This window comes from Mirounga angustirostris, unplaced genomic scaffold (assembly GCF_029215605.1).
Source record: "Mirounga angustirostris isolate CCGP_5_RB_7025 unplaced genomic scaffold, mMirAng1.0.hap1 SCAF_3, whole genome shotgun sequence".
Lineage (NCBI taxonomy): Eukaryota > Metazoa > Chordata > Mammalia > Carnivora > Phocidae > Mirounga > Mirounga angustirostris.
In genome coordinates this window covers 988,980-1,002,068 of record NW_026991711.1, presented here as the reverse complement: position 1 = coordinate 1,002,068, position 13,089 = coordinate 988,980, and the positions used below count along the sequence as shown (strand labels likewise).

Sequence of the window (13,089 nt, the reverse complement as noted above, 5' to 3'; positions counted from 1 at the left end):
AGGTGACCTCGGCCGTGCACGCGCAGGGCTCCAGGTGACCGCGGGGTTGCGCGCGCAGGGCTCCCGGGTGACCTCGGCCGTGCACGCGCAGGGCTCCAGGTGACCGCGGGGGCGCGCGCGCAGGGCTCCCGGGTGACCTCGGCCGTGCACGCGCAGGGCTCCAGGTGACCGCGGGGGCGCGCGCGCAGGGCTCCCGGGTGACCTCGGCCGTGCGCGCGCAGGGCTCCAGGTGACCGCGGGGGCGCGCGCGCAGGGCTCCCGGGTGACCTCGGCCGTGCGCGCGCAGGGCTCCAGGTGACCGCGGGGTTGCGCGCGCAGGGCTCCCGGGTGACCTCGGCCGTGCACGCGCAGGGCTCCAGGTGACCGCGGGGGCGCGCGCGCAGGGCTCCCGGGTGACCTCGGCCGTGCACGCGCAGGGCTCCAGGTGACCGCGGGGTTGCGCGCGCAGGGCTCCCGAGTGGCCGTGGGGACACGCGGGGCAGGCGCGCCGCTTCCGCTTCCGCCCAGCAGCCCCCCTGTCGCAGGGCGCGCCCCCTTGGCGGGGCTCGGGAACCAATCCCAGGAAGGGAGGCGCGGCCGTGCCCCCTCCCCACTCGCTCGACCCCACCCACGAGGCACCTTCTGCTGCGGAGGGAAGCAAGCTGCAGAGGGTCACTCGTTCTGACGGACGATGAGGTTTTGGCTGAGAAATGAAGAGATGGCTCTGGAAGAGATGGTGCAGAGGCTAAATGCGGTTTGCAGGCGCACGGGTAGGAGCCGCCGGCCCTGAGTCCTGTGTTCTGAAGCCTGACATCCTGTGTTGAATCGTAGGGAATGCGTCTCCTGTCTGCAGGACAGCCTTCATGCTCTTCCCCAGCAGCCAGAGGAAGCAGCTATGAGGGGCATCTGTCTGGCCGCTGATAGGTCTCTGGGGACGGTCAGCCTGCGTTCGTTCTGCCTAGGATAGGTACCGTCCTGCACACTGGGGATCCCGGTGTGTGCCGAGCCCTGGCCGAGCCCCACCTCTGCAGCCTGCATGTCAGTTGCGTGTGGAGAAAGCATCCCTATCTGTGGGTCGAGAATAATCTAGAGCCCCGTGCGGGGGTGGGGCTCTCAGCAGCTCATTTTGAGGAGGAAAAATCTGAATTAATCAGATGCTTCTTTTTTCTACCAAATATAAATAAAACCTAAGACAAACGCTTGAAAGGGGTGTAGGTAAGGGGGGAGGAGCCCAACCAGACCTTCGTTTTCTGTATTAATTAAAGGGTTACTTAAAATGAGCTTTGAGGAGTAGTTTGAATGGATTCTTTTAGATCTGAGAGAACGCTGGGCTGGCAGTGTCTTGCTCTCAGCTTTCGATCGGCCACCTCTGGGTTTCCATGCTGCACTGGGCAGCAGGAGGGCGTCCGCAGTCCCTAGTTTTCCTTGAAATGAAGAGGAAATAACCGTATATCATTAAAAGTAAGTTGCCAAGTTTTTGCCTGATATTGCCATATATTATGTCGTATATCATTATCTCGTGGTCTAAATAATACTCTTCTGAGAGATTAGATTCTGTCACTTGGCTTGGGCGTGGTATCCTTCCTTCCTCTCTCTCTCTCTCTCTCTCTCTCTCGTAAGTGGGCGACCCCACTGGGTTTTGAGAGCAAAGCCAGGGTTGAATGTCATTGTGTGTGATGGTCTAACCAAGATTTTTGGAGACATTCTGTGTTTAATGGTGATTTTTGTGATTAAAGCTACTGGGTTTATTGTATATGGGTCAAAAGAAAATAAAGCCATCGTGTGCCATCCGGCCTCTTATTCCCAGAGACAGAGCTCCCTTTTCCTGGAACTCGGTTGCGTTTTGCTTGGGTATGGGGTATGGCCTGTGTCGTGGGGTGAAGGGCACAGTGGCTCGCAGACCCACAGAAGCACCCCTACCTGCCCTGCGGGGGGTGGGGGGGGGCAGCAGCTCTGCCCGCTCTTCACACCCTCTGTGCTCAGGCTTTGGATTCGGAATGACGGAGCAAGAACAGTTCCAAGAGTGATGTCATTGCCTAGGTTTTAGGGATGGAGGTTTCTTCGCGAGCGAGCTCGGAAAGACACATGTGCATTTTGAATTGTAAAAAGGCTTCTCTGAAGAGCAGGAAGGACAGGCTGCTTGCTGAATCGTGCTGCGAGCTGAGCCTTCATGTTGACCACAGCCTTGCGCTAAGCAGCACATCCCACGTGTTTGTCCTTTGTCACATCTGGGCCCCCACGGCTGCTGACTTCACCAAGTCTCTCTTAGATCCAGGTCAACAGACTCCGCTTTACGAATCCCTGGTATTGTTTAGTGGGGAGTGGATGCACCCCTGCCTGGGTCCCCCTGACGCCGGCAGCTCCTTCCACACAAACTCCTTTTCCATCCGGCTACGTGCCCGGACCCCACAGTGCAGGCTTCGTGACGTGGAGCGGGCGTGTATCCCGTGACATTGACGCAGTGCCATCCGCCGACCGTGGGTCACGCACACCTTCCCTTGCGGGGATGGGAATCTAGGTCGACGCCAGCGAACTCCCCAGCTCGGGGCCGGACCCATGTGCATCCTGACAGGAGCTCCCTGTCTGTCCAGAACCGCTGTCCGCAGAGGTCACAACGGTGGTGCACCTCCAGGGTCAGGAGGTGGCAGGACGCAGGTCTGTGTGCTGGTCTACGTGATGGCATGGGGCTGGGACGGCCCTGACGACCAGGGCAGAGCTGAGGGCTGGAGCTCAGTGACCTGTCCAAGGCTTCCTGCCTGTTTCCCTCCGGGGCTCCACCCCAGCTGACAGGCATTTCTCTTTGTCCGCTCGTCTGGACATGCTGCTGCCTTGTCCTACCTTCAGACTGATAGGCTGCTTCCCGGGGTCCGGGTTGGTCTGCACGTAAGGGAGGGTGGGGCCGCCATGTGCTCCCGGGACCTGTATTGGCTGACCTTGAGAATTTAGGGTACGTGCTCTTGAACCTAATCTTTAATCACAAGGCCAGGAGCAGTTTGCAAAAGCTCCTCTGCTGTGTGAGGGCTCCCTTTCCAGCATTTTCATTATTTTGGTTTTCTCTTTAGATTCACAGTAATTGGTGAAAAAGTGAGAAACACTTGAGGGAGAGACACTGATGGATCTATAGTCGGTTTAAACATGTGCTGGGGGGTGCCTGGGTGGCTCAGTCGGTTGAGCATCTGCCTTCGGCTCAGGTTATGATCTCAGGGTCCTGGGATCGAGTCCTGCATCAGCTCCCTGCTCAGTGGGGAGTCAGCTTCTCCCTCCCCTTCTGCCCCTCCCCCTGCTCATGCGCTCTCTCACTATCTCTCTCTCTGTCAAATAAATGGAATCTTTTTTAAAAAATTAAACAAATAAACAGGTGCCGGATGCAGAACAGTGGTCCTCCAGCCAGGGCCTCTGAACCTCCTGGGGGGAGCCGTCACAGATTCCCGTTCCCCCTCCCCTGAGCTTCTGATTCAGGAAGTGTGTGGCAGAGCCTGAGAATCTGCACTTTGCAGGTCTCAGGTGATGCTGGTGGTGCTGGTCCAGGGACCAAACTTGGGAAACAGCTGCAGTAGAATCTTGAAATCTGGTGCCACCTTCTGCACTCACTGACCTTGAGCAAGAAACTAGCTTTTGTCGTGGGCGCGTGATGACAGGTTGGAGAGCTGGATGGATGAGGATGGACGGGCAGGTGGAGGGGGGCCACATCAATGGATACATGGATGAGGTTGCACCCAAGACAGTAAACCTCTAAGTTCTGTCCTCTTTGAAAGCTTGCACGGCCCCCAGCTCCTGGTGTGCATCGGAGCACGGGATTCGCCCACCACACAGGACGCCCCAGACCCACAGCCGTTAGCTCTGACTCTTCCCCCCACCCGCTTGTCCTGTCCCCTCTCCACTGAGCTTTCCACCGTCCAAGAACCTAAATTTCTCTTGATAGCTCAGCTGTGAACTCAGCCATTCTGGGCGTGCAGTGAGGCTACCCTTCCAGCACGGTTTATTAACGAGGGCTCCTCCCTCTGAGACCCCAGGCCCCACAGCCGCGTTTGCTGTGACATGGAGGGGGGATGCTGTTGGCCGGCTCTGTGGCTGGGACCTCTGGAGAGGTCTGAAGTAGAAGAATAAATGTAGTTCTGTGAGACACCTGATCTGGGAAGTCTCTTTGTGGCAAAAATAGAAGCTTTTGGATAGAAAGGGAGAGAACATAGAAGAACAAGGCCAAATAGACAGAGTGCTCTGTGTGGGAGAAGAGGCTCCACATCCTTGTCTTTATCGTGCGGAGATGCTGCTGGCCCTAAGTCTCCTCTTCTAAGGGCTATTCAGCGTTCGGTGTGCTGGGCTTTCCCTAGAGACACTGCTCGGTTCTGGGCCAGTAATTGGTACGTCTTAGTGGAGACTCTCGGTCCCGTTCACCGCAGCCAGCCTGCCGTCCCTCTGTCCTGAGGTGGAGCGTGCCTGGCTGCCGTCCCCTCCACCCCTCCTACCTGCAGGGCTCTTCGACTGCTCCCTGTCCTTCCTCGAGGCTCCCTCTGCTATGTCCAGGTTCTCAGTGATACTCACACTCTTCTGCCAGCCCCACGGCTGATGTCCACGCCCTGCAGCATCACTGGGGCTGACCACTCCACGCTGGCTCTGCACCAGGCTGAGGCCCACAGTCCTGCAGGGAGGCCAGCCACCCCTCATAAGTCTTGTGAGGAGGACCCCACCCCCCGGTCAGTCCTGGGAGGGGGACCCATCCCCCCTGGTCAGTCCTGGGAGGGAGACCCCACCCCCCCAGTCAGTCCTGGGAGGGGGAACCCACCCCCCCTGGTCAGTCCTGGGAGGGGGACCCATCCCCCCGGTCAGTCCTGGGAGAGGGACCCCACCCCCCCGGTCAGTCCTGGAAGGGGCACTCATCCCTCCGGTCAGTCCTGGGAGGGGGACCCCATCCCCCCGGTCAGTCCTGGGAGGGGCACCCATCCCTCCGGTCAGTCCTGGGAGGGGGACCCCACCCCCCAGTCAGTCCTGGGAGAAGGACCCCACCCCGCCATCAGTCCTGGGAGGAGGACCCCACCCCCCCGGTCAGTCCTGGGAGGGGCACCCATCCCCCTGGTCAGTCCTGGGAGGGGGACCCATCCCCCCGGTCAGTCCTGGGAGGGGCACCCACCCCACCGGTCAGTCCTGGGAGGGGGACCCCACCCCCCCAGTCAGTCCTGGGAGAAGGACCCCACCCCGCCATCAGTCCTGGGAGGAGGACCCCACCCCCCCGGTCAGTCCTGGGAGGGGCACCCATCCCCCTGGTCAGTCCTGGGAGGGGGACCCATCCCCCCGGTCAGTCCTGGGAGGGGCACCCACCCCACCGGTCAGTCCTGGGAGGGGGACCCCACCCCCCCAGTCAGTCCTGGGAGAAGGACCCCACCCCACCATCAGTCCTGGGAGGAGGACCCCACCCCCCGGTCAGTCCTGGGAGGGGCACCCATCCCCCCGGTCAGTCCTGGGAGGGGGACCTCACCCCCCCGGTCAGTCATGGGAGAAGGACCCCACCCCCCCTTCAGTCCTGGGAGAAGGACCCCACTCCCCTGTCAGTCCTGGGAGGGGCACCCATCCCCCCGGTCAGTCCTGGGAGGGGGACCCCACCCCCCTGGTCAGTCCTAGACCCCCCTGCTCAGTCCTGGGAAGGAGACGCATCCCCCCGGTCAGTCCTGAGAGGGGGACCCATCCCCCCCGGTCAGTCCTGGGAGGGGGACCCCACCTCTCCCGGTCAGTCCTGGGAGGGGGACCCCACCTCCCCCGGTCAGTCCTGGGAGGGGGACCCCATCCCCGCACTCAGTCCTGGGAGGGGCACCCATCCCCCTGGTCAGTCCTGGGAGGGGGACCCCAACCCCTGGTCATTCCTGGACCCCCCTGGTCAGTCCTGGGAGGGGGACCCCATCCCCCCGGTCAGTCCTGGGAGGGGGACCCCACCCCCCCGGTCAGTCCTGGGAGAAGGACCCCACCCCGCCGTCAGTCCTGGGAGGGGGACCCCGCCCCCCTGGTCAGTCCTGGGAGGGGAACCCCACCCCCCTGGTCAGTCCTGGGAGGGGGACCCCCTCCCCCCAGGTCAGTCTTCCAGTAATTGGTGACGTCACAGGCCCAGTAACCATAAAAGGATGCCTCACCTTGTGGAAGTTACAATTTTTCTGGATTACTTCAGAGAAAAATTTTAGAGACAAGAAGAGCAAAGAGGTGTTGGGGACTGGAGCAGCTCCTTCCTGGCCCTGGGCAGCTCAAGGGGGTGCGGTCAGGCTGGAGCCCCCTTCTCCCTGGGTCACACCACGGCTGAGAACGAGCCTTGCCCCGCCTCTCCTTGTAGCTGCTACCTGGCGGGCCAGTGGCCATCCCTGGGCTGGGCCTCACACCTGGCCTGTGTCAACAGAATGCTTCTTGAAACGGAAGCCATCGCCAAGAATCCTCCAGGTGGAATGCCGAGGGTTTGGTCCCCGATGCTGTCTGATGGCCACATCCATGTCCCTAGTGACCTTGAGCCAATGTGAATGTCTGAACAGAGTCAGCCCATGACACGGCAGAGCGGGACCCCCACATTGCAGAGAGAAGCTGTGGCCTGCACCTCCTCACCCAGCTTCCCTTTATGCAAAGTTACGTAGAGGTGGTGTCTGCTTGGGTTAATATGTGAGAATAAGTAGTCAACCAGAAATGCCAAACAGGGCCTAAGAATTTTTTGTGTAATATTTAGTTTTGGCAAGCGCCTTCTGTGCATCATGCGGCTATTTGTGTTTGCACTATGGGGTCTGGAACCCTTGGTGTGTGAGGTTGGAACGGCAAGGAGGCCAGGAGCCGGGAGAGCAGGGAGCGAGGGCAGAGGGTTTGGGCCCCTGCATTCGTCAGCCCCGGCCACCATAACGAACCACAGGCAGGAGGCTTCTTTCCCAGTCTGGAGACTGGAGGTCTGAGGCCAAGGTGCTGGCAGGGCTGGTCTCTCCCGAGGCCCCTCCTGAGGTGTGCAGATGGCCGTCCTTCCCCCGTGTCCTCACAGGGTTGTCCCTCCATGTGGCTGTGTCTGATCTGTAAGGACCCCAGTCAGGTGGGAGTAGGGCCACCCTGGTGACCTGAGTTTATCTCAGTTATGTCTCTAAAGTCGCCGTCTCCCAGTAGAGTCACCTTCTGACGTCCTGAGGTTGGGACTTGGACACATGGAATGGTGGGGAGTGGGGAGGACAATTCAGCCCCTAACAGCCAATTGCACAGGGGTTGGGCCAGGGCTCTGTGCTCAGCTCGGACTCTGGGAAATCGGAGCCTCTGAGACACGTAAGCAGAGTTGTGGTTTTTAAAGGCTGGTCCAGCTGCTTGCTGGGAACGTGGAGTTGCCATGTGACCAGGAGGCCACAGCCTGGTCCCGGAGAGGGTGGGCAGCCATTGCGGCTCTGGGGCCATCCGCCCCCTCTGGGAAGGAGGTGTGTGGCTGAGACGGGGTTAGCGTGGCAGCGGGCTGGGAGCTGAGGGACCAAAGCCTCAAGAAGGGCTTTCAGGGGGATAAGAAGGTGCCCAGGATGACCTTGGAGCACCGTGGCCTGACACCCCGATGCACCTGTCAGAGGAAACAGTCCTTCCGGGGTGACCCAGCCTGGGTGCACGGACTGTCCAGGACGCTGCATACGGGGGCCTTCCATGCAGTGGCCGAAGCCCCCCGCAAACCTGACATCTGTCCAGCACGGTGTCCGTCAGCCGTGTTCATGCCGCCCCCATGCCCGTGGGCTTCTGCCTCGGGGGTAGGATCCTGAGGACTTGTTCACTCAGATCCATCTTCAAGCATGCCGAGGCCTTTTAGGAAGAAGGCACTCAGGCAGGTGGAATGGGTGTCGGGGGTGGGGTGAGAGGTGACGGACCGTAGTCAGGTCTGTAATTGGATGGGTGTGACAGTGAGACCGGGAACTGCCGTCCACCGCAAACAAGGCGCCAACGCCGGAAGTTGCTGCGGCTGCAGCCGCGGGAGTCAGAACCGGGCTTTCGAGATTCCAAGGAGAAACTCTGGGGATGGAATCAGGGGTCTGTTGGATTGTCCGTTGGAGGTGTTGCTGATTTCCTGCGTCTGACCCGGGTTCTCCAGGTGTGGTCTCCACCAGGCATCACCCAGACGCTTGTTGGAAATGCAGGTGCTCAGGCTGGCCCCGGCCAGGTGAGTCTGAGGCCCCAGGGGTGCGGGAGGGCCCCGCGGCGCAGGTCAGCGGGCCGGTGGAGGCAGGGCGCCTCGCTCCTTCAGTGGCCTCCGGAGACGGAATGAGATGGAAAACAAGGGCCCCGTGTGCCTATGCCCCTGTCTGGGGCTCCTGCGCTCCCGTCGGCTAATTCGGGGCCCCCCCTCAGGCACCAGCCTCACGGCCGCTCCTGAGAGCCTTGCCCACCCCCCTGGGCGCAGCGCCGTCCCCACTGTGCCGTCTGCCATGGCTCGCCGATGCCCTGTCTGACCGCTCGTCCCGGGCCTGGCGCTTGTCTCCGCGTGTGCTCAAGTAGCAAGGAGTAGAAAGCACAGGTCGGTCTGAACTGACGGCCTGCGGCCGGAAGACAAAACCCCTAAAGTTCGGAGAACCATGTCTACTTCCCTGATTTTCGGAAAGAAACTGTGCGATCTATAAATTGGCCACGTCGACCTTCAAATGAAGCAGAGGATGGAATGAATTGAGGGTCCAGAGAGGGACGCAGTAATCTCCTGCCTCCACAGACACGCTGCGTTCATAGCAAACCATGTCTGTGAGGGTCAAAGGAACATCCTACCCTGGTGCCTGGAATTTGAGAAAGCCTTTCTCTGTGTCCTGCACGGTCCTTGGTGGACAAAGAGGGGAGAAAGAGAGGAGAGAGTGAGTATGGGGTGATGGGATTATGTGTATTCTCTTCCAGGGAGTGCTCCCTCCCGCCCCCTCCGCCGGGGGCAGGACACGGGTCTGTGATCGTTGACTTGCACTCGGCCGTGGGACTTGCTTTGGCAGACCTGGTGCTCAGATGTGCTTGTCGTGAGTGGCCCCTTCCTGCTGCTGCCGACCCCCTGGGACACATGCCCGGGGTAGCCGCTGCCCCTCCGGCCTGGGACCAAAATGAGGCAGGTGGAGCAGAGCCCGCCCCGCCCCTTCCCCCGAGCCGTGAGCAGGGGGCAAAAACGTGGCACCTGCTGTGGTCTGAACAGCCAGCCATCCAGTGGGAGAAGAACCGGCCGCAGGGTAACTCCATTGTCTTCTCGTTTTTAAGATAGATGTTGAAGTGTTCTCCTTGGCTGTTGCTGGAAAGCAGAGGACCCACCAGGAGCGCAGCCGTGCCCTTCAGTCTTGTGACCTCCTGCCACTGGGCGGGGGTGGAGGTGTCCTCTTGGCCTCTGGGTAAGTCAATAAGTAGAAGTTACAGGAGGCAGATTTTGACCAAAAAGGAATATTTGTCCTAAGGACTCGAAAAACAGCTCCCCATGGGCGTGGCCCTGGGCGTGCAGCGGAGTTGGCGAGTGCCTAGGAGGGGCAGCTGGGGACCCGCGGCGGCCCTGGCAGTGCTCAGATCTAGCAGTTTTCAAATTGCTTCCCCTGCTCAAAATATTCTGTAAATGTGTCTGAGGTGTCCATGCCCAGTGGACATGGCTACAAACGGTGAAGGTCAGCTGTTTGGAAAGATGACAGGTCTTCAGTTGAAGGGGGCATCTGGAAGACCCTGACTACACGCTAAAGCATGAGGGGACCCCGGAGGCAATTCCAAAGGACGCTTGGAGCATCTGGAAGAGGATGACCTTGGATTCGCAGGAATTGGTCACATTCGTGCTGCTGCATTTGTCCACTAATTACCCCTTTGTGTGAGCGAAGCAGACAATGGACACAAAGCTGGCTCCCTGTAAGCATGTGGGCGTTGGGGGTACCAGATCCGGACACTCAACACGCTCCTGGTCATGGGCCGTCCTTCTGGGCCTGCCTGTGTCCAGCGTCTCCAGGTGACCGTCACCGTGTTGCTGCCCTCCCTCGTCCTGGGACCTGTTCCTGGATCCGCCAGCTCTCTGGACCTTACCCCCTATTTCCAGGCATCCCCTGTGTGGCCCTTCATGATGATGTGCTGTTCACATGGTTTGCTAACTGCTTCATGGATCAGCTCCGAACCACGACTGTGTCAGGGGTTCCCTAAGAGTAACGGTCACGTTCCAGACTCCGGGGGCCCCACGGTGCTGAGGTCAGATGCTGCTGCTGGAGAAGGCGGGCCCCTGGGGGCACAAGTGGGGGATTCTCGCATTCGCAGCAGCTCGTCTGGCAGGTGCTCCCGGTGGGAGAACCTTTGGTGTTGGTCACCTGCACCGGCCGAGTAAGAGAACTCCCTCCAGCCTCTAGTCAACATAAACGAACATGACCCGAGAGACCCTTCTGAGGTTCTAACTAGTAACAATCGAAAGGCATGGCAGTGACAGGTCTCCAGACCTCAGCCACTCGTCAGGTGGGTTCTATGCCTGAAGAACCTGCTTTCGGTGGAGAAGAGCCACTCTCACGGTCCTTCGGGGCCCCCGGACTCGCAGCTTAACCAGATGCAGTGTCCACAGGTTGGCTCCGGAACAGGAGGCTGCGCTTCGTGAACCTGCCTGTGTCTTCCTGCGCCCCGCATGGGCGCGGTCACGGCTGGAGGCTCCTCCTTTCTGCCCAGACCTGCTTCTGTACCAGACTCTCGTCTCTGTGGACCTGCTTATCAGTAATCCTTGCAGATGGACTTGTGCCATTAGAAATAGTATTTTGAGGGGCGCCTGGGTGGCTCAGTTGTTAAACGTCTGCCTTCGGCTCAGGTCATAGTCCCAGGGTCCTGGGATTGAGCCCCACATCGGGCTCCCTGCTTGGCGGGAGGCCTGCTTCTCCCTCTCCCACTCCCCCTGCTTGTGTTCCCTCTCTCGCTGTGTCTCTCTGTCAAAAAAAAAAAAAAAAAAAATCTTAAAAAAAAAGAAATAGTATTTTGAACTTCATCTCATACGTCTGATTTTGGAGATAGAAATATTGGTTGTCTCTTCCCAAATGTGAACAAGCTAGTGCAGCTGTCTGATACACACACGAAAATTCTGGGATCTAATCTGAATTAATTTTGAATTCTAATCAAGTGCTACAGTGGAAATGCCGTTATGTTCTCACGGTTCTCTTTGGATGAAGTGCGGCTGGGGTTCCCTGCCCTGGGGACGCTGTGGAGAGCCAGCCTGAGCGCTGGGGAGGCGGAGGCCACTGACGGGAACCTGCCCTTGCCGTCTGCCATCCCTGTGGGGCCCGGCTGTCCTCGTCTGTGTGGTGGGTCCGTGAGGACAGGGGCTGCACAGGGCTGACACGAAGAGCAGGCTCTCAGGGCTGCCCGCTGGTGGGAAACTCTCGGCACGGCTTACAGCCGTGCATCAGGGCCATTGCATGCTTTAACTATATTACTCCGTTAGCGACCCCCATCGTGAAGCGTGGGTGTGCTCTGGGCGAGGGAGAAGAAAGGGGAGCGTCTGAGCGGGCGTGGGCCCTCCAGGGCAGTGCTGGCTTGGGGACGCTACTGGGTCTGGGCCGTGGCACCCCACTCTTCGTGGAGGGGCCTCCAAGGGGCAGTTCCTTCCCTCCCCCAGAGGAGCTTTATCCTGGTGTCAGTCCCCAAAGATACACAGACACCGAGGGGGGGGTCAACCCTGGCAGGAGAATTTCTAGAAAATGTAAAGTGGTAAATTTGAAAACACAATAGAGCAGATCATTCTTTCTGAATTTTAGAGATCAAGTGGCTTTTGTGTCTTTGGGCTTTGAGCAAATGTTCTGGTTTTTTGTCATTCTATTATTAGTAGTGTCCAAGAAGTGAGTCCAGTCCCCAAAGTGTGAAAAACAATTTATCTTTGCAGAAGGAAGGACTAGTGTTAAGTCCCACTGGTGACATTTTTAGCAAGATTTTAGGTGAACTAAAGGTGAACCGATGCCCCGCATATGACTTCACCTTTGTAACACTGCTCTATCTTTAAAGACAGTTTTTAAGTGTTTTGATGTCTGAATCGTTGAGGGAGAACATGTCATTTGATGTTTAAATGGTAACAAAATATAGAAAGTTCTTGAACAGATATTAAGTCTCTGTGTTTTATCAGTTGTATGATTTTATGCCCCCATCAGTCCTCAAAGGGCTAAAATTTGTCCTGTTTTCTCTTCTGAAACCCAGTCCGTGGTGTGGGAGGATCCCTCATTCACGCACTCGCCGGCCGCACGCATAGGAGTGTCTGCCCTGTGCTGGCCACGCCAGGAAGACGCGGCAGGCGCCACCCCCACCCCTCGCGGAACAAGACCCTGAGGTCTTCCCCAGATCCGGAGCTTCTCTGGGAACAATCTCCAGGCACAGACCCCTGCTGAACCTGATAAATGTCAGAGTATCACATGGAAAGTACAGGCCCCCGTCTCACACGCTGCGCAGTATTGCCAGGTCAGGGAAAACGTTGTTTTAGTTACCACAACACCACTTACCACCCTGTCCCCTGTTGGGTGTTAGTTGGTTTCTAAATTCGTCTGACTTGGGCACAGTTTCTAGATTTTGTCATGATTGGTCAGCGGTGATGTATCCTTTATTTTAAAAAGTTAAGCATGTCGTTCACAAAGCCCCTTTTCGAGAGTGAGCAGTTCGACTCTGTCCGGCGACGTGCCCCCCCCACCCCCCGGGCCGTAGCGGCCTCCACGGGTCAGAGCTGTAGCATGTTTCACGGGTTATCTTGATTGCCCAGCTCCCGGAGCTTCCTGTCTTTGTCAGCGGAAGGGACAGAAAGCCCCCATTAAACAGGGAACAATGAGTGGTGGCCAGCAGCGGGGCTCTGCTGGGAATCGCCGTCCGGTGGGGCTGCCAGGGGCGGCCGGAGTGGTGTCGGCCGGCGGGGCTGGGACCCGGCGCTGAGCAGGGGGAGGGCTTGCTGGGGGTGGGGGTACCCGTGGACTTTGGTGCTGGCCCGACCGTGGGGAGAGCGTCTGCAGCAAGGAGAAGGAACCGTCTGTGCATGCCAGGCCGGGGTGCCAGGCGCCAGGTCGAGGGAAAAACCTGGGAAGGACACAGGCAGTGAGGACAAGGCAGGGCAAGGAGAGGGAGGTGCGCTCGACGGCCCCGGCTCATGTGGCCGGGCTGCCCCTGCGTGGGCTGGCCTGGTGGAAATCCACTGCCCCAAGT

General features: G+C 59.0%; 1 protein-coding gene across 2 annotated transcripts in view; it reads left to right on the top strand.

Annotated features, from left to right (window-relative positions):
- Positions 1-422: 422 nt before the first annotated feature.
- MCF2L (MCF.2 cell line derived transforming sequence like) overlaps positions 423-13,089 on the top strand; it is a 96,600-nt gene continuing 83,933 nt past the window's right edge. Inside the window, exon 1 of one of the 2 annotated variants that reach the window (XM_064585884.1) lies at positions 423-749. In XM_064585884.1, coding sequence (XP_064441954.1) covers positions 671-749 — 79 coding nt within the window. In that variant the 5' untranslated portion in view covers positions 423-670. The remainder of the gene's footprint in view (positions 750-13,089) is intronic. The other variant, XM_064585885.1, reaches the window with a different exon arrangement.